This window comes from Poecilia latipinna, unplaced genomic scaffold (genome assembly GCF_001443285.1).
Source record: "Poecilia latipinna isolate Pla-1442-1.1 unplaced genomic scaffold, P_latipinna-1.0 Scaffold382, whole genome shotgun sequence".
NCBI lineage: Eukaryota > Metazoa > Chordata > Actinopteri > Cyprinodontiformes > Poeciliidae > Poecilia > Poecilia latipinna.
The window spans coordinates 18,311-36,991 of NW_015112998.1; the positions used below are offsets into that span (position 1 = coordinate 18,311).

At 39.7% G+C, this 18,681-nt stretch overlaps 2 protein-coding genes across 2 annotated transcripts; both read left to right on the plus strand.

The window, feature by feature from the left end:
* The first annotated feature begins 2,541 nt into the window (after positions 1-2,541).
* Positions 2,542-5,819, plus strand: LOC106950168 (peptide YY-like). The gene is made up of 4 exons (XM_015036825.1): positions 2,542-4,689; positions 4,862-5,042; positions 5,145-5,234; positions 5,698-5,819. Exons 1-4 carry the CDS (start codon positions 4,551-4,553, stop codon positions 5,720-5,722), a joined length of 435 nt encoding a protein of 144 aa, XP_014892311.1. The 5' UTR covers positions 2,542-4,550; the 3' UTR covers positions 5,723-5,819.
* Positions 5,820-8,454: 2,635 nt separating this feature from the next.
* pals2a (protein associated with LIN7 2, MAGUK p55 family member a) lies at positions 8,455-18,668 on the plus strand. Its single transcript, XM_015036821.1, has 14 exons — positions 8,455-8,630; positions 10,952-11,036; positions 11,653-11,775; positions 12,386-12,504; positions 12,838-12,990; positions 13,569-13,718; positions 13,895-14,122; positions 15,450-15,581; positions 16,128-16,230; positions 16,327-16,398; positions 16,491-16,652; positions 17,064-17,266; positions 17,347-17,475; positions 17,581-18,668. The coding sequence occupies exons 3-14, from the start codon at positions 11,745-11,747 to the stop codon at positions 17,755-17,757; spliced, it is 1,659 nt and encodes a 552-aa protein (XP_014892307.1). The 5' UTR covers positions 8,455-8,630; positions 10,952-11,036; positions 11,653-11,744; the 3' UTR covers positions 17,758-18,668.
* Positions 18,669-18,681: the final 13 nt, after the last annotated feature.

Below are 18,681 nucleotides of genomic sequence, written 5' to 3' on the forward strand. Positions count from 1 at the left end.
CGACATGGTTTAACCCAGCACTTAAATTGACTGAAAGCCTGACCTCTAGCTGAACGTCACTGAACCAAGTTTATGATGAAGTATAAAAACAGAGCAGCACCACTGGTTCAAACCTTGTTCTCAATAGCTTCAACATACTAGGCAACCTCAATACACAATCAGTATCTGACTCTAATCTAGGGTCCAACTCCTAGCTACTAATTATAACACAAGGTCTTTAAAATCCAACACACACTCTATTTGGTACCAGTGGTGATTCTGACATAAAATGTTGCTCTGGGCTACTTCTAACCCATGGACAATTACAAGTGACTGGTCATTTTACCCAGAAAGCAGTGGGCTTCAAGCTTAGCTATATTGATAAAATGTCTCCCATTTATATCTGTTCTATCTTCATACTGCAGATTCTCACTTCAGTCAAGCTCCAGTCTCTTGTTAGATCAAACAAAAGTATTTTTAGTGTTAGTAAAGTTTATACATGATTAAATAACAGAGGATTCATTTTTGAACATTTTCTTATTTTGTCATGCTCTTGCCACATTATGTGACAGATCAACACAAATTAGAGCAACATTATAATAAAGAAAGAAACTGCTACAAGATTTTCTTCTATAATAAATTTGTGAAGTATAGCATAGTTATTATACCCCCCCATATGCAACCACCCAATAGCTAAGTTTTTTTGGGGGTGTGTCTCTACCAAGCAAAGACTCATCTGACTGATCTTGAGCTTTATGTTGGGTGTCAAGTAAAACTGAGCAACAGATTATGTAAAACATTGAAGTTTTTGATTGATTGTGATGTGACAAAAGGTGATAAAGTTCAAGTTGCATCATTAATTTTAAAAAGCACTGTATAACACATAGCATACTAATATAACCCTATAACCTCCAAGCTAGCCACAGTTACACTTCATTGGCTCATTGTTGGGAGATATGCCTATGTAAAACTTCCTGCTTGAAAGCTTTTGTGCTACTTAATTTTCAAAAATGAGGTCCGGTGACGTGTTTTTACCACGTTCTGTGTTGTGGTATCAGTCCAGGTCACTTTGTCCCCTCTAGAGGGATTTATCTGCATGTTGACGGCTTTAACTGGTTCTCTAGCCGCAGCTATACGTGTTGTTTTGACTTGTATACTGATAATCACTCTTGACTGTTTGAAGATGCATAAATGTCTGTTTCCATTATTCCTTTGACCTTTATGTTGTCTTCTGGTACTGTCATACTGTCTTGCCCCTCTATAACAAATTCTTGGGAATAAAAAAATATCTAAGTTTTAACAAGCAACTATTTTTAAATTGCACTGATTTTGTATTTGGAGGTCTATAAACATGGCCATTACTTAAGGTTTATAATTTTTTTGTTTCTGGTTATGCTGCATAATATCAGCTTATCTCTGGTGAACTTTAAGGAATGCTGAAATATGAAAGAAATTTTCCACTCAGATTTTGCTGTGTGACATAATGATGTCATTACCCACACAGCCGTTTTACCTACTGTTGTGTGGTCATTAGGAGTCTACTTGTTGATGGAGTAGATTATGAGGAAAGGGGCGATTAGTTATAGCATTCTGCAAGCAGCAGACTCTCTCTCCTGCATGAGTTGTTTTTGTATAAAGGTGCAGCACGATGTCCTAAATGGGTCATTTCATGCAACATAAATGAACAAAGCCAACATAAAGCTTTCCATCCCGTGCTTGTGTGTATGTGACAACTTAATGTTCTGCAGAGAAAACAGGCTGGATAATGGGCAGCTGTTTTATCACTCTCTCAGTGTGCACCTATTGGGGAATTAATCATTCATCTCCCAGCGCCTCAGAACACTTTCAGGGCTCTGTCGTCCACACTGTTGGGATTCCTGGGCCATTTTAACATCAAGCAAAGTATGCTTTGATCAAAACCAGTCCGTCGTAGCTGTGGCCGTAGGGATTGTTGCCGTTTCAGACAGTGAACCTCCACCACAGTTTAGTCTGTTGCAGCCTTTTATGTTTCAGCTTCATCCTGAAATATGTTTATTTCTAAAAAAGTTATGTAAACTTCAACCAATTTCCATGTTTCTCTTGAAGAAAAGCATCTCTTTAGCATGATCACGCTTTTCTCTTTAAAAGCGTGATGCTTTTAAAGAGAAAAGCATCTCTTTAGCGTGAAACACCATGTTTCGTGGTGTGGCAAAGGTGAATTCAGGATGATATTCTAGTGTTAGCGATAGTTTTCCGCCACACATTATGTTTTGCGCACAGGCCAAAAAGTTTCATATTAATCTGGTCAGACTAGAGCGCCTTCAAACTGCTTTAAAGGAGCTCATGGTGGTGACAGCGATAGGAGTTTGCCTTTAAATCATTGGGTTGCCAGCTCAATTCCTTTCTCTGCCTGCCTTTATTGCTGGAGTTGGTTGTTTTTGTCAGACTGCCCCAGGCTGCGGCTACAGTAAGCTAGCTTGCCATCATCAGTGTGTGAATGTGTGTGTGAACAGAAAATGTCTGACTTTGGCGCCGGAACAGCGCTGTGTAAGTTTGGTTTCATTTGATTTCATTGGATTGAAATGAAATCGCGGCACATGAGATAGTCAAATATATTTTCCACTTGATGTCATCTAACTGAAATTGTCCTCAAAACAAATTGCTTTCGATCAGTTGTGTTAACTTTGTGAGATTCAAAGTGTTTGTTTGTGACACTTGTGTTTATGTAGTTTGGAGGCTGCCTGTTACTCTTTGGAATACTTTAAAACATTTGACATGTCAAAAACATTTTACACAATTTTGTTAAATTTGATGGGGATGGATGGGATTTCATTTACATCTGAGGGCTCCTTGATCTTCACTACGCTGTTTGTTCGCTAACGTTCTACGACAAACTACCGAGGCTTTCGTGGAACAGCTGTTTTTAAGCTGAGATCGAATACGCCACACATCAGATTTTTATTTAAAAGCAAAGAAAAATCCTACTTTTATGCACAAATACGCTCCTGTTGCTGTTCTGCTGTGTAAAATATGAAAAAAAAAAATTTGATATCATTTGTCAAAATGTCATACATTGTATTTGTTGAAAGAACACAGAGGATCTCTCTTGTACCAAACAGCACACTTAGGAGATTCTACATTGTAACCACCTGGTCCATGTTTGTCTGCCAAATGCAGTGAGACAGAGAATGCAAATCAGATGCACAACACTGAGCAGATTCTCTGCACAGCATGTGTTTATTTTCCAAGGAAAATGATAAATTGTCAAAGAGAAAGACAGCTTTGCGCTACTTAGCTGTTATTTTATTGCTTTCACTGCCAGAATCCAGAGTGACAACTGAACAGGAATAAAAGAAGACACTGAACACCGTGGACACGTTGACAATATGATTGGTTTAATCAACAGAAAATGAAGCTTTTGTTGCTTCTCGCCATCAGAAGGCAACTTGGAAATGATATAAAATTGTTAATACACGGCTATGCATGTTTTTTTTTAAAACATCTCAATATTTATTGAAAAATGTGAGACTAAAAAAAAAAAATTTTTTTTTTTTCACTTTTCTACGTTCTGTTCATGTAAGACCTGTGCTAAAGTTCATGTCTGTCATAGATAACAGCAGCACTCATCTCCTGTCAAATTTCACTTGAGTGCTCCTCAAAGAAAATAGTTGCCATTAGACTTGTCTTGCCATTTAGAGGAGCTGAGAGCAACTTGTGCCCTCCATCACCTGAAATTAGAAGTTTGTTGGTTTGTCTGATTTGCTGAGCGGTTTTCCTGTTGTTTGGTATGGTTTGAACCTGCGCAGTCTGGTATGGATCAGAATTGCCAACCTAAAACAACTATGTGTCAGTGAATAGTGCAGAAAAAGCACGAGTGCGGTCGTTTCGTGTCCCTGTTGATACAAGAGTTGTGCTTATGGCTACAGCTGGGCTGCTCCAGTGTGATTATGAGGCGTTACAACGGAAGAAAGATCTGTTTTCATTAGTTTGTTTTATAGAGGAGCTTCTCTGGATGTTTTCTCAGTCAGCTGTAGCATCATCTAACCAGGCACATGCAGCTTTCGAACATCAGCCATGGAAAAAAAGCTTCATATCATTAGCTTTATTCAAGAATATCAAGCAGGATGTGATCATCTAATCTAATTACTGTGAGAATTTCCTTTATAAGAAAATGTGCTGTTTTAACCCCATAATCAATGCATAATAAAGTTAAAATACAAAAAAATAAAAGAAATAAAAAATGAATCCATGATGTAGGGGTCTGTCTGACTTCCATAATTGAATTTCTTACCAGCTGCACAGGACTCGGTGATCTTGCAAAAATATTAATTTGTGGTATTATAAAGCAGAAATAATTAATTACTCACACACAATGAACTTCTAATGTGGCTCATCTGAAATTATTTTAAAAGAAACAATGGGGCAAATGTAGTCCATCACGTCAAACAACTTTTTAATGAACCTAGTGCCGACACCTTTTGTGTTTTCATAATGTAACCGTGCATCTCTATTTTATTTCACTGCTCGGCCATTACAGGTTTAATTAAGCTAATGAGGCAACAGATATTTCTCAGGAGTGGCTTTGAAGGAAAATGAAATCAGCCCCTCTGCCACCCCCTCTCCTCACGCTCCGCGCTCACTATAAAAGACAGGACAACGTTGGGAATCTGCAGCAGGAGCTCGTGAACAAGCAAGGAAACCCACAGCGGCACTTTTATCAAACTGTCAAGAGTAAGGAAGTTTTCTGTTTCATCTTAGTTGAAACTTCATTTTTGACAAGAAATCTGGAATACCTTTTGATCTAGAGTGTGTATTCTGTGTTGGTGTAAAATCTTTTTGCTTAGTAAGCATTTGCTTTTTTTTTTTCTTTTCTTTTTCTTTTTCCCCCTAAATTTGAACCTAGGACACTCCGACGCTGTGATGTCGCCAACTCTTCTGGCTCTTTGCTTGCTGGTATGTTTCCTCTCTGGCAGAGACGCCTATCCAGTGAAGCCTGCCAGTCCCCGGGAAGGAGCTCCACCTGAGGAGCTTGCCAAGTATTACTCTGCACTGAGACATTATATCAATCTCATTACAAGACAGAGGTAAATTTTTAAATTTCTTTTATATTTCCTTAAGTGCCTTGAATCACCCAGGTCTATCAAGAAGGTGCTGATGTGATGATTATTTCACTTTTTCATGCACAGGTATGGAAAAAGAGACAACCCAGACACTGTATTTTCTGACCTGTTTGTGAAAGAGAGCTCAGAAACTCTTCCAGGATCCAACTATATAAGGTAAGAATCTAACCGGCTGAATGATCCGCAATTAAGACACAGAGTTTCACAAATGAAAAGCAAGAGATTCAGAGATGCAACGATCAATTGAAAAGAGATCAGAGTCAGTCGAGCTTTCTTAATTGGTTCTGAAAAGCCTGATCTCTTTTGCACTAGAACTTTCATCTTTAGGTTCATAACATACTCCATGCACTGTAATGTACTTTTTTGAGCGGAAACAATTGAAATAAAAGTTAGGGTCATACACTTTGAGGCACAAATGCAGCCAAATTTGTTACTTCTTCATTTTCAGTTGTATTCAAAAACCACTGCCTCTATCAAAACACCTGCAGAAGTTGTGTTTCTCCAATCTGTGAATCAGTCGGGCAGACGTAAAATGTATCGTTCAGGAAAAGTCTGACTGGTGCATGTGTAAGATCAAGACTATCAGTGACTCTGATGAACTTTGTATGTATTCATGTAGATACGAAGGCCTCCCGGGGTGGTGATTCCTCCTGCTTTGTCACGTCCAGAAGACGGTACAATATGTCTATTACCAACATGGAAGAAACTTGTGTTGCATGAAATAAACTTCATTTGTCAGTCTGTCCGGCTGTGCTCTAATTTATTCGATGATTTTTTGATTGTGGGCTGAGGGGCACTAGTTATCACACACACTTTAAGAGAGACTTTTTTTTACCATATAGAGAAAGATGGGATTATTAGCCCTTATGTGACTGCAATTAGTGCACTAAATATACCTTTTCGAATAATATATATGTAAAATAGAGATTTTTCACTGCTTATCTGAAAACTTGAGAAAAAAAAGCAAGCAGGAAAACACAGTTTGCAGGTGAAAGCTATATAATAATGCATCAAACTTATATAGAGCTTTTTAGGGCAGTCAAAGACTCCCACATGTAATCAAGTGGAGATTACCTTGTGTTTCCTTCGTGTCACATATTATTTAGTCATCTGTGAATTCACTAACAAATGCAGGTATCAGTTAGTCTGAAAGCGCGACAAAAAAAAAACCAATGGCTGTCAACAATGGTATGTTAATAGATCCTCTAACTATTTTATTTCCCTTTAATTCAAATATTTTTTGTAGCAACCTATAATCCTGCAACAACATAAACATCCCTCTAACTACCTTTACACAGCAAGACAAAACTTGCAACAATTCCTCATCATGCATCAGCTTGGAGTCAAATCATTCATCTTTGCGGTCTCTGAAGTTACCACATGTCCAGGTTTTCCCATCTTAAAATAATCAGAAATTAAAATCATTTGTAGGTGCAGACCCTTCAAACATTTTCACGTTTTTGTCACATTAAAATGACAAGCTTCAATGTAGTTTTATTTATTTTCCTTTTTATTTGATTAACAAAAAGGAAGTGTGGTCTCTGACAGAGTTTAGTGTTGCAGCTTGTACGGCTTATAATGTCTGCAAATAGGAGATTTAGCTAGATGCCAATCCATGTAAATGCCAGATCTAATTGGGGAAATATTAATACAAAACAAAAACAAAGGTAACAAATGTAATTTGTAAATGTAATTAGTGCTAAGTTACCTTAATGTAATGGATGCATTACCTGTAGGACTGAAGCTGATAATTTCAGGAACCACTGACTAAGCAGAACCTTCATAACAACACCACTGACTGAAATAAAAACCGGTTTATGAAAGTAAATAATAAGACTATTAAAGTTGGTTATCTCTGTTTGGGTGAAATTGATTGCTCCCTCAATCACAGCCTATTTCTACAAAGCTCCTCTTTGGAGCTGCAGTCTCCAGACAAGCTTCTGCCCCACAGAGCACTCCACTCACCCTCCAAACTAGTGGTAGCAGTAATCAGCAAAATCCTGGTCGAACTGCATGTCTGCCAACCTTATCAAACACACTACATCTCAGTTCAAAGCTATAAGTGCGGTTGTTTATGGCATAACAAGACGCCTTGTTCTGATGACTTGCTGAAGGCTGAGTGTCAGAAGGAGCATAAGCTTTTTAAACAGAGTAAAAATTTCAAGGCATCAACTTATAAAGTCTAATGTCTTTTAGATTATGTTTGGTATATACAGCATTTTTATATAAACTGAAGGTAACATAGTTACTTGATTGTGCTATGAAATGGCACTCTGTGCTTGGAAAATACGTAATATCGCCTCTTTAAGTGGTGGACTCAGTGTCATTAAGTCGTAGGGTAATAGCAACCCCTTCTGGTAAGTTAAAGCATTGCATTTTCAATGGGTATATTATGCGGAGATTTTGTGCTGTAAATGTTTTTTTTATTATTGACTTCAAATGAAATGTAAACTGATACCACGGTCCATCAAACATCCCAGCACCGGGAGCCTGACTGAAAACAGATCAACAGTTTAATCCTTTAGTGACCTGGACAGTGTTACATACTATACAAAAGCATAGTATGTAATACCAGAACAAAAGGCATCTAAGGATCTCTCTAAAGAATAAGTGAAATTATATTGCAAGTATTACCATGATCATTCATTACTAATTATGTGCAGCTTTATCTATAATGTAAGGCAGATCTGATGACACCGTATTTTAAAAATATATATATAAAATGACCATTCTAGAAAACACTTGTAGCCATCTGTAGGTAGATGAGGTGAGGAACCATCTGCCTTATTGTTAGCTCACAGCTCAAAGACCAGCATTAGGGACAGATGAGTGAGCATTTGTTTGTGTACATAGCATGGTACATGGGTAATCATAAGCACACATCTGTGACTAGCAATGGATGTGAAAAGACAATCCAGGTTTTGGAGTACCATATAATGTCATTCATCTGACATCTTCTTTTCTGGCTATGGTGTGCATAATGGTGTTACGCAAAACTATACTGATCTCAAACCTCACAGGTGATCAAAATAATAATTAAAAAAAGTGATCTGCCTGCAGTCTATATTTGTCATCTACTGTGAGACACCATCTCAACAGGGAACATGGTGGTGGCAACATCATGCTGTGGGGATGCATTTATTCTATAAGGTTTGGGAACCTTGGCAATGCTTTTGCAACTGATGAACAGCTAAAGTAATGTTTAAAGGTAACAACAATGAACATCTCCACACAAGTTGAAAGGGAAAAGATGGGATGAGAAAAGTGTCGTTTGTGATATGTAAAACTGAGACAGTTGCAGATTGAAAATAAGTGTCTGAGTTTGTGTAAGTCTCCGATGGTTGTGGCGGGTTTGAATGGGTTAGATAACTTGAAGCAGCTCTGCGTGACATTCACCCAGTGTGTGTGGAGGACAGGCAGCTGAGAGAGAAGAAAGGGGCAGGCACGCTGGACATGAAATCACAAGTTACTGCTGCGTGAGAGATCGGGGATTAATAAATCTGTTGAATAAAGAAAAAAACATGGAGGCGTGACAGGATTGCAGCACACTGGGTATGTTATAACCTAACTGAAATTGGTTTGGGCAGCAAGCGTTTCAATGTTGGACATGCTGCTTCTTGTTTAATTAACTCTGAGGCTAATGTGGAGTAACGTTAAAGCGCCCAACTCGCTAGCTCCACAGCACTAGTAAACGGCTAGTTTTGCCTCCCTGATAAACTGCTCTGCTTATAAATAAGCAATAACTTTAAAACACAGCTGGTTTAACTAGCTCGTTTATGTTTAGATATGACACAACAGTTTAATTAGTCACACTTGGAAGATATTTTACAGCTAGCTAGCAGTTGCTACCTGTTAGCATTGCTAACCTGCATGTGGACTGCAAAATGAAAGAGGGTCGACTCTTTTAAAATGTTACTAAAGAGGGCCTGACAGCGCGTAGTCTTACTAATTTAAAGTCAAACTGATAGAAAGTGATTGGAAATTATTATGGAAATGTCAGTTTTCCTGTCAGTTAGCCAAGAGAGGCTACTTATAGTAGTAGCGAAAAACACGTGTAGCTTTGACAGCAGTTCAGTCCGTGGAGCCAGCACAGCTTTTCAACATGTTGACTCCGAGAAGATGGTTTCAACAAAACTTTATCATAATCTCAAATCCTGTACGGTTACTTTATGCAATCAGTGCAAATCACGTGGCATGTTTTAACATTACTCTGTTCTCATAACTTTAGCTGGATTACAATCCTTCTCAAATACTATTTAACTCACTCGCATAAAGAAAGGTCTTACATGCGTAACTCACCGACAGAGTTTTTTTTTTCACTCAAGTCATTACAGAAAAGAAAATGAAAGGATTCCTTATATTTCAGGCAGCAGTCGACAGATGTGGCTTTTTCTGAGGCCCGTGGCGATATTTAATAATATGCTAATAATAATGCCACTTCGCCTGATACATATATATTTTTTTATTGATATATATTTTTTTCCTTTTTATGAATTAGAATGTTTTTTCAGTTTGGATCAAGACTTTGCTGATTTCCTTTATACGGAGGAAGCATCAACAAAGAGTGAAGCAGCTGCTTCTTTCTCCTGTAGAAATAATCTAGTGCTTAGATGTTGATGATTGAGACACTTGAGGTGAAAAACTGTTTATGATCGGCTCTGTTTCTCTTGCAGCCCCTAAAGGACAGAATGCAGATATTGTTACCATTTCCCATAATAATTAAGACCTCACACTGAGAAGTGTCAGTCAGTCGTCCTTTGACCGTCTTTTTTGTTTTTCGTTATCTGCCTCAAAACTAAGAACGCTTATAAGTTTCAGTCTTTAAATGCATGAAGCAACAGAAACTTGGTAAACATTTTTTGAGTCAAACAGAAATCAGATAAGGTCATGTTTTTATGCAGTCTTATGCAAAATCTTGTTGTTCCTAGATTTAAAAAAAGATTTTAAGCTTCTACCTCTGCTGAGGAATCAACAGTACATTTATTGTTCATGTTTTCTTTTATATGCTGAAGAAAATGACAGAAATGGAATTGGTTAAAATAAAGTTAGCAGGCCAGATGTCAAAAAAAAAAAAAAAAAAAAAACCCCCCAAATTGGTATTGGCCATGAAAGGTGCGATCTACTTGAACTCTGAGACCTTTTGCCCGTTGAAAACTTGTGGCACATTGAGCTGTGGCTTTTCTCCTGCACACACAAACTGGAGGCCATTTGATTGACAGCGCACTGTTATATCACACATTTCACACCTTTACAGTATGCACAGCAGCGCGGTGCTGTCGACAGCCCCGTCTCTGTGTTTATCAGCCTACTATACTCAGTCGAGACTAATATTTAAAAAGGTCTATTTGAAAAAATAAAAGTAACTCTTAGTTGTGAAAGGGAAATGACTTACCAACGGAGAGGCTAATGTGATTTTTGCTTCTTTTATGCTTTGAATCCATTTTTTTTTAAATGAAATTGAAAATTTAAACAAACAATCCTTAGTATCTGTTTATCCTTCATAGGATAAATAGCTGTTTGGTTTCCGTAACATCAATAACAAGTTAGGGCACGGTCGAATAACAACGTACAGATGCCGTTTGAGGTCACCTGTTTTACCTCAACGGCATCTATGTACTTCTTTGTAGAAAAACAACACAAGCAGTTGACTTTGGAAAGGAAACTCAACTGACGTTTTACTTTACATAACAAACTGGTACTATTTAATTTGGCCATTTAGATTGACTTCCACAAAGCGCTCCCTTATACGGATCAGACAACTAAAGGTTATTTATCAGTGTAATCGGCTTCTTTAAATATTTAAAAGGCCTTTCGGGCACATTTTCAAACAATTGTTGATGCTCAGTGGATTGTTTTACCTCTTTGTGTTAAAGGCAGACGCACCAGATGCCTGTTTTTTAGGAAAACCTGAGGTTCGGAGGCAGCCTGCCGCTCTGATGATTTAAACACACTTCATAGGTAAGATCCTGAAATTCATGTCAGAATGGTAAGGCTGCTTTTAGTTCACACCACACATATTAGGAGGCTGTGTGTATTATTCATTGATGGTGCAGAACGTGCAGAACTAAATAGAGTTTAGAAGACCCACGGCTGCCATCACCTGACATTTCCCTACTATCATAGATCGGTTTTGGGAGAATGAATACAAAAAGCCTCTATTGTGAGTGAATTGTACAATCTTTAACCAAAGAGATAATATTCAGTCCTTATTCAGTTGCCATCTTCACGGAAGAGGATTAGGGCCACTGGAAAAAAAAACAGTTCTGACTTTAATCTCAGAAAAGTCAGAATTCACTTTCTCAGAATTCTGAGATTAAAGTAAGAATTTTTTTTTCTAGCGCCCCTTCCATACATCTTTGTTATTTCCCCAGTTCATAGCAAATCCATGCTAGAGAGATTCACATAAAACCCAAAGGGAGGCATATTTTCTGTGCTCTGTAGTTGTTCTCATTCTCTAGTTCGGGTCTGTATTAGTCCAACATGTCAGCTCGGTAAGATGCCATTTCCTGGTTTGTATGATGTGGTTACCATAATGTAAACTGTTCTGACTTGTTGGATTTCTGTCACCCTTCAGCTCTGCAGTTGCTCTGGTTTTTTTAAACGGGCATTTGGACGGCTGCTGAGCGTGTTCAGAGTTTGATCATCCTGAGCTCAAGAATAATCAACATGACCGTGGCCAATGCAAAGTCTGGCTCAGGTAAGCCACAGAGGACAGTAAACTAAGATGGCTGCTTCTGATTTCGTATCATTAACAATTTTGCTATTTTTTTATGTCCTGTTGCTGCTTGTGAATTTCACATTGTCAACTAAAAAGTTGATGTTGCATTATCAAAACAAATGTTTTGAAGTAATTAAAAGCCTTTACTAAATCAAACACCATCATTCATCAGAATGTCTGTTTTATCTGCTTATCTACGGTGGAAGAAAACACCTGTGTATTCTTGTATGTCTGTGTAGGAAACGCTGAAAGAAATTTTTAGCCATCTTCCGTGAGCTAAAAATAATAATAATAATAAAAAAGCAAAAATCTTTGATTATTTTGTGGCTTTACAGCTCTTTGGACCAATCTTGTTGAACTATGTGAATCTGTGTTGATGCGGTTGAAGCTTTTAAGCTTACTTCTGTCAACTTGTTTGTACCATGAGAGTTTTTTACTGCAGTTATTTCCCGGTAGATGTAACAATCAGCTCCGATTTTTACTTTCACAAATGCAAATCATGCCACTTCAAGCCAACATCCAGTTGTCTGCTGGTCATGGTCTTTCGTTTGGCCAAGCTCGTGTCTGAGGCATCGTTGTTCTTCTCCAGCCATGCAGCAGGTTCTTGACAACCTCAAAGACATGCCATCAGGAACTGGAGCCAAAGATATTGACCTCATCTTCCTCAAAGGAATCATGGAGAGCCCCATCGTCCGTTCTCTCGCTAAGGTGAAGCAGCAAACTTCCCATTAGGACTACTTTGCGTTCTTGCTTAGCAAAAGCAAATTCTAACGTTGTAGAGGAGAGGAATTTCCAAGATCATAGTTTGTGTTGAGGGCTTGGGAGGTCTAGCTTTTTAAAGATTGGTGATTGACCAGAAAATTGAAATCGGTGCAGCCCTAGTTTTATATGCAGGTGATAGAAAAAAGTGTTAAAAGAGTAAAAAAAAAAATGTCATGTTTTAACTGATCTGTACTCTTAAACTGACTAAAACAAAGAGAAGATGCAATAACCTGAAATACAACGGAGTTCAGTCATTTTTCTGCCGCTTTGTGGATTCAGGCCCACGAGCGCCTTGAGGAAGTGAAGCTAGAAGCTGTGGGGGACGACAACGTTCAGCTGCTCACAGAGATCTCGGACTCCCTCAACAACCTCGAAGAACAAGATCCTGCTGCAGCTGAGCTCGCCAGAATCCTCCAAGAGCCTCACTTTAAGGTATTAACACTGTAATCCCTCGTTTGTTGAAGGTTTATTGGATCAGAAAGGATGGCAAAGCTTTTTTTTTTTAACTTGTGAAAGAATGAAATTTTGAGCCTTTTTTCTTTTCAATTTTTCCCTTAGTCTTCTAGATGCATGACAGCATAAGTTGTCATGTTGAGACTCTGGGTCAGCATTAGAGGCTAAAATTAACTTTAGGCAGAATTATATAAGTAGAGTGACAGTGCATGTCTGTGGCTATTAGTTTATATTGAAATAAAATCCTCAGAAAACAATTCTTGTTGGGTTTGTGTGAACACTAGAAAGCACGTTTGAGTTGGTTTTAATGGTGGAGGAAACAAGGTACAAGAGGGAAGGGCTTTCATCATTAATCCTGTAAAATGGCTGCTATAAATGATGCTGGCTTTATTTTATTGCTGTAAGGGCAGCAATAATGGTGAGTCATGTTCTCCAAGTCATCAGTCAGCGCTGATATAAACAAAGCAAAATAGTTTGAGTCATTTAGAAACAGTTTTGCTAAATTGATGTTGCAGTGATTTTTTTTATTTTTATTTTTCCCTATCTTCCCGTTTCAGTCTTTAATCGAAGCTCATGACAAGGTGGCTGCGAAGTCCTATGAAATGCCTAATGACATGGAAAACAGCAATTCCCTCTCTCCAAGTTCCCTAATGCCCGCCGACGCTGTGAGGATGATTGGCATCCAGAAAAAGACCGGGGAGCCTTTGGTAAGCACCCGCGTCTCTACAGAGGAGGACATGCAGCGCTGCTTATTCCCTTTAAAATCCATCCACGTTTTCCCATCTAACGTGACTCAGTTCAGCGTTTTAATTCGACTTGGTCAAAGTTGTTTCGTAGCAAGAGGCTGTGTCACTCTCAGCGACCCACTCGTTCTCTCCTTCAGGGAGTGACGTTCCGCGCGGTGAACGGGGAGATGGTGGTCACGCGGATCCTGCACGGCAGCTCCATCGACAGGCAGGGGATGCTGCACACGGGCGACGTCATCCGGGAGGTCAACGGTCAGGAAGTGGGCAGTAACCCCGAGGAACTGCAGGAGCTGCTGAGAAACTGCAGCGGCAGCGTCACGCTCAAGGTCCTGCCGAGCTACAGAGACACACCGGCGCCCCCGCAGGTGAGGCGAAGGCAGCGTCACCAGCAGGTCAAATCCCACGCAGTCCTAACGAATGACGTGTTCCTCGACGTACAGCTAGTCCAGACACAGGGACTCTCACTCGGGATGCGATGGATTTGTCCTGAACCTGTCGAGGACTGGGTGGGAGCAGCCTGACTGGCTGTTCGCAGAATGCCAGGCGTTTGAAAACCGAGTCCACGAGGAACTATTAATAACACCCTGCACTCTAAGTAGGACACGTACCACTCTGTTCACTGGAACACCCTGCTGGTCCTTACTGTAACAGGCACACACAGCAGGCTGACACTGGCAGAGTGTGTAAGGTTATGTCACACACTGACATCTCTGCCAAATGGGACCAATTAATCCCTCTTTTCTACTGTTTTTTAATGTCCTTGTTAGCTTTCAGTTATGCTAACAGAATAAATCATTCAATGCTCATCCTGATATATTTTAAGCTCCCCACAGGTTTCAGCTTTACTTTTATCACTGCAGGCCCACTCCACTGTTAAACATGTCAGTTTTCATAATTCAACAATAAGAAAGGGAGTGAAGAAATTACATCTATGGGACTGTTCTGAGGTAAATGTCACTGCCAAGAGTCATCAGCTGTCAACACATGGTGGTTGTAGGGTTGGACAATACATTCATAACACTACATGTCATGATAGACATGTGATCAACATCAGCAGGTAACATATCTCATAGAATATTCATTATATAGGATAAACTCTGATCCAGACCCACATGGAATTCTGGGGGATGTAGGCTCAACCTCTCACGGCCAGCTAAGCAAAGTAAATGGTATCAACTAACTCACTCTTTACCTTGTAACAACCTGCTGGGTAACGACCCTTTTCAAATTCCCCTTTTACCTTGGAACAACTTGTTGAGTAACTTTGCTTCCGTGTCTCATAACTCCTGAAAAAACCCCCCAACAATGTAGAGGGAAATCTGTGAATAAAACAGAAACGGTCACACCGCCAGTTTGGCAGCAACTGCTTTCTACTCTTCTGGAAAATCCTGAAGCAGAAGGTCCAACCTGTGCTTAGCGAGATTGAGCACAAACACAGCTGGGTTATGCAGATCCGACACATCACCCACCGATTCACCTTTGAATGCCTTAAGAACAAAATGAAGGTTTTCAAATGGAGTAGTTCAGGTTCAACCTGTTTTAGATGCTGCAGCATGCCCTTAAATGTGCTCAGAACTTCACCAAAATGATTCCACACCAATGTAAAATATTTAAAGGCATTTTTTAAGAGAATTTTATACATTTAAGTTTGTTTTTTTTGCACTGAATTTTAACTTAATTCTTAAATTGTAGGTTTATTTGAAGCCATACTTCAGCTACAACCCAACTACAGATAACCTGATCCCTTGTAAAGAGGCAGGTCTGGCCTTTGCCAAAGGAGACATACTTCATGTTGTCAACAAGGATGACCCCAACTGGTGGCAGGTGAGTCAACAACGCCAAGAAATACTCAAATACTATGTTCAGATTTGCACAGGCCTGGTTTATTTCATCTTTTGTTTTTTTCTGTGTTCTGCCTTGATGTTTGGAGTAGGGCTGCAAAATACTAAGAAATCATGTGATTTCAATACTATTACTTTTGCTTTTGAGCAAGGCTTAAGAAATGATCTCCTTGTATATCTGCATTAGTTTTCACATGCATGTCCGATTAACTGACCTTAACATGTTTTAGATTCATCTTATCTAATTTATTCTGGTATCATTTACAAATAAACAATGAATTCCTAAAGAGGTCAAGGCCTTTTATAAAAACATTTCCACAACTTTACTGTGTACAGGAGCAACATTATAGATTTAATACAATCTCAATCTCCATTTTAAAGGACCAAAAATGAATAGGGCCACCAGGTGGTGGCATATATAAGAGATTGTAGTTGAGATTCAGTTAAATGTATTTTTTTTCTTTTCCTGAGTGCCACATTTAAGAGATCCACCTCATTTCTTTTCTCAACTGTTTTAATTCCGACAAAGGCACGCAAAGTTGTTGGTGGAGCGACTGGCCTGATTCCCAGTCAGTGCTTGGAGGAGAAGAGAAAAGCTTTTGTGAGGCGAGACTGGGGCACTGCTGGTACAGGTCAGCACACGTCACGTCCCCAGTTTCCCAACAAACCAGACACCATTGTTGAGTCTCTCTGACAGCTGCGCTTTGGCTCTGCCGTTTGTGTTTCAGGGATGCTCTGTGGGATTCTGACTGCAAAGAAAAAGAAGAAAAAAATGATGTACCTCACTTCTAAGAACGCAGGTGTGTGTCACCAAATGTGCTTCACGGTGTTTTCGTCGAAATGCATCTGAGACGATGCAGTTCTCATTCAGTGTGTGCATTGCCTTGAGCAGAGTTTGACCGTTATGAGCTTCAGATCTACGAGGAAGTGGCCAGGATGCCTCCGTTTCGAAGGAAAACGCTGGTTCTGATCGGCGCTCAGGGGGTCGGAAGGAGGAGCCTGAAGAACCGCCTTGTTGTTATGAATCCTCTGAGATATGGAGCCACCGTTCCCTGTGAGTGTGTCAGAAAAACCTGGACATTTATAGAAATCGTCTACAGTGTGTTGCCGATATTCATAGACATTGAACGTCTCCACCGACAAATTTAGAAACAAAAACTCTGAAAGTGTTTCAGTTCCCCTGAGTCAATCGTTTCTAGAGATTGTTGTTCCAGATGCAGATCATGTTGTTTGTCCCAACCTGCACTACACAAATACACACTTTTGTTTTTTTTTGTCCATTATTCTTTTCAAAAATAGCTTAGACTTTTTTAAATTGGTATCACATAAATGCATGCCAAACTTTTCAGATTTTTATTTTCCTTTTCACCTCATTTATGTTCTTTTTTGTTTTGGTCTCTCACATCTCACATGCTTCTTCAATTCACTATGTGTGACCGTTTTCCCTGACTTTTTCTGGCTTTAGTTACGTCCCGCCACCCCAGAGAAGAGGAGAAAGACGGGCAGAACTACTGTTTTGTGACTCGGGAGGAGATGGAGCGTGACATCAAGGGGAGCCGGTACCTGGAGCACGGCGAGTACGACGGGAACCTCTACGGCACCAAGATCGACTCCATCCACGAGGTGGTGCAGGCCGGCCGCACGTGCATCCTGGACGTGAACCCCCAGGTAAAATCTCATCAGCACCTTCCGCATACAGAGCCGTTTTGCCCTGAAGCTTTGGTCGTGACGTCACAGTTTATGCACAGGCCCTGAAGGTGTTGAAGACTGCAGAGTTCATGCCGTTCGTGGTGTTCATCGCTGCTCCTGAGCTGGACACACTAAGAGACATGCACAAAGCCGTGGTCGATGCTGGCCTCACCACCAAAATCCTCACGGTAATCCTGAGAAATTCATGTTCGCGCATCGCGAGTTGATCGTTGGTGCTGTTGAGCGGCAGCTGCTGCCGTCAGAGTGTAATGGGACTCCCGCTTCTGTTGCAGGAGAACGACTTAAAGAAGACGGTAGATGAGAGCGCCAGGATCCGCCGGGCGTACAGCCACTACTTTGACCTGACTATAGTCAATGACAACCTGGACAAGGCGTTCGACAAGCTGCAAGACGCCGTGGAGCGATTATTTGTCGAGCCGCAGTGGGTTCCAGTTAGCTGGGTGTATTGAAGCTCCTCCTACTGGACCTGCTGTCCGAGCTGCCGGGCCTGGGATTAAATACGGTTTTTAACACTCTGCTGCACACATGAAGAATGGGACGTCAACCTCGTCGGTACAAACTGCATCCGTCACCTTAATCTAAATCGCCAGTTTTCTTTTCCAACACACTATGCAACTGTCCAAAAAAAAACAACAAAAAACAGGAAGTGTACTTATTTAGTGGAAAATATGTTTTTGGTTTTTTTAAGAGAGTACAGCATTTCTATTTAAATGGATGAGGCTTTTCTGTCAGATTGCTTTTAAATGAGCTGTCAGTTTGTCGAATTTCACATCATGTAAGGGTAAGTTTTATTTATTCTCCTAAAATGAGGGCTCTGTCAAAGAAAAGGTTGTGATACCTCAGTGTTAAGTTTACAGTGTATGTGTCCACTGCTTCGAGTCATTGTCACTACAAACTTAGTCATTCATCATGTTTCTAATATCTTCTTACTGCTCAAATGTATTCCCCTACATTATTTTCGTTGGGTGTTTTCTCTGAAAACTGTTCCTCCGGTCACTGTTTGAAGTTGCACAGAAAGCAAAGCAATACTGTAGTGCTTACCCAGTGTTCACTGAAGCACAAAAGCCATTCTGATAATAATGCTAACTGTTAAACAGGTAGAGTATTTAAGTTTTTAGACTGTTAAACCAGTGGATTTGGTGCTGTGTTTGTGTTAAAAAAAAAAAAAAAAAAAAAAAAAACTTACCCAGAACCGTTGAAGAGGGTACTTCATCTCAGTAAACTATCCCTTTAGATGTGATGATGCTAAAACTTAACAGTTTTAAATAATGTTCATATTTACGTATTAAAGGTATATTTTACAAGATTTCAGATGAGATGTATTTTCAGATGTTTAATAAAATAACTGGTGTTTTCTAATGATCTGCTTCGTA

What these genes read in the sequence shown, in the direction of transcription:
- LOC106950168 (XM_015036825.1), top strand. Translation starts at nt 4,551, where the DNA reads ATGAAATCAGCCCCTCTGCCACCCCCTCTCCTCACGCTCCGCGCTCAC. An exon ending in CTTTTATCAAACTGTCAAGA is followed by an intron (nt 4,690 to 4,861) that starts GTAAGGAAGTTT and finishes ATTTGAACCTAG; the next exon opens with GACACTCCGACGCTGTGATG. An exon ending in AATCTCATTACAAGACAGAG is followed by an intron (nt 5,043 to 5,144) that starts GTAAATTTTTAA and finishes TTTCATGCACAG; the next exon opens with GTATGGAAAAAGAGACAACC.
- pals2a (XM_015036821.1), top strand. Translation starts at nt 11,745, where the DNA reads ATGACCGTGGCCAATGCAAAGTCTGGCTCAG. An exon ending in CTGGGGCACTGCTGGTACAG is followed by an intron (nt 16,231 to 16,326) that starts GTCAGCACACGT and finishes TTTGTGTTTCAG; the next exon opens with GGATGCTCTGTGGGATTCTG. An exon ending in TCCTGGACGTGAACCCCCAG is followed by an intron (nt 17,267 to 17,346) that starts GTAAAATCTCAT and finishes GTTTATGCACAG; the next exon opens with GCCCTGAAGGTGTTGAAGAC.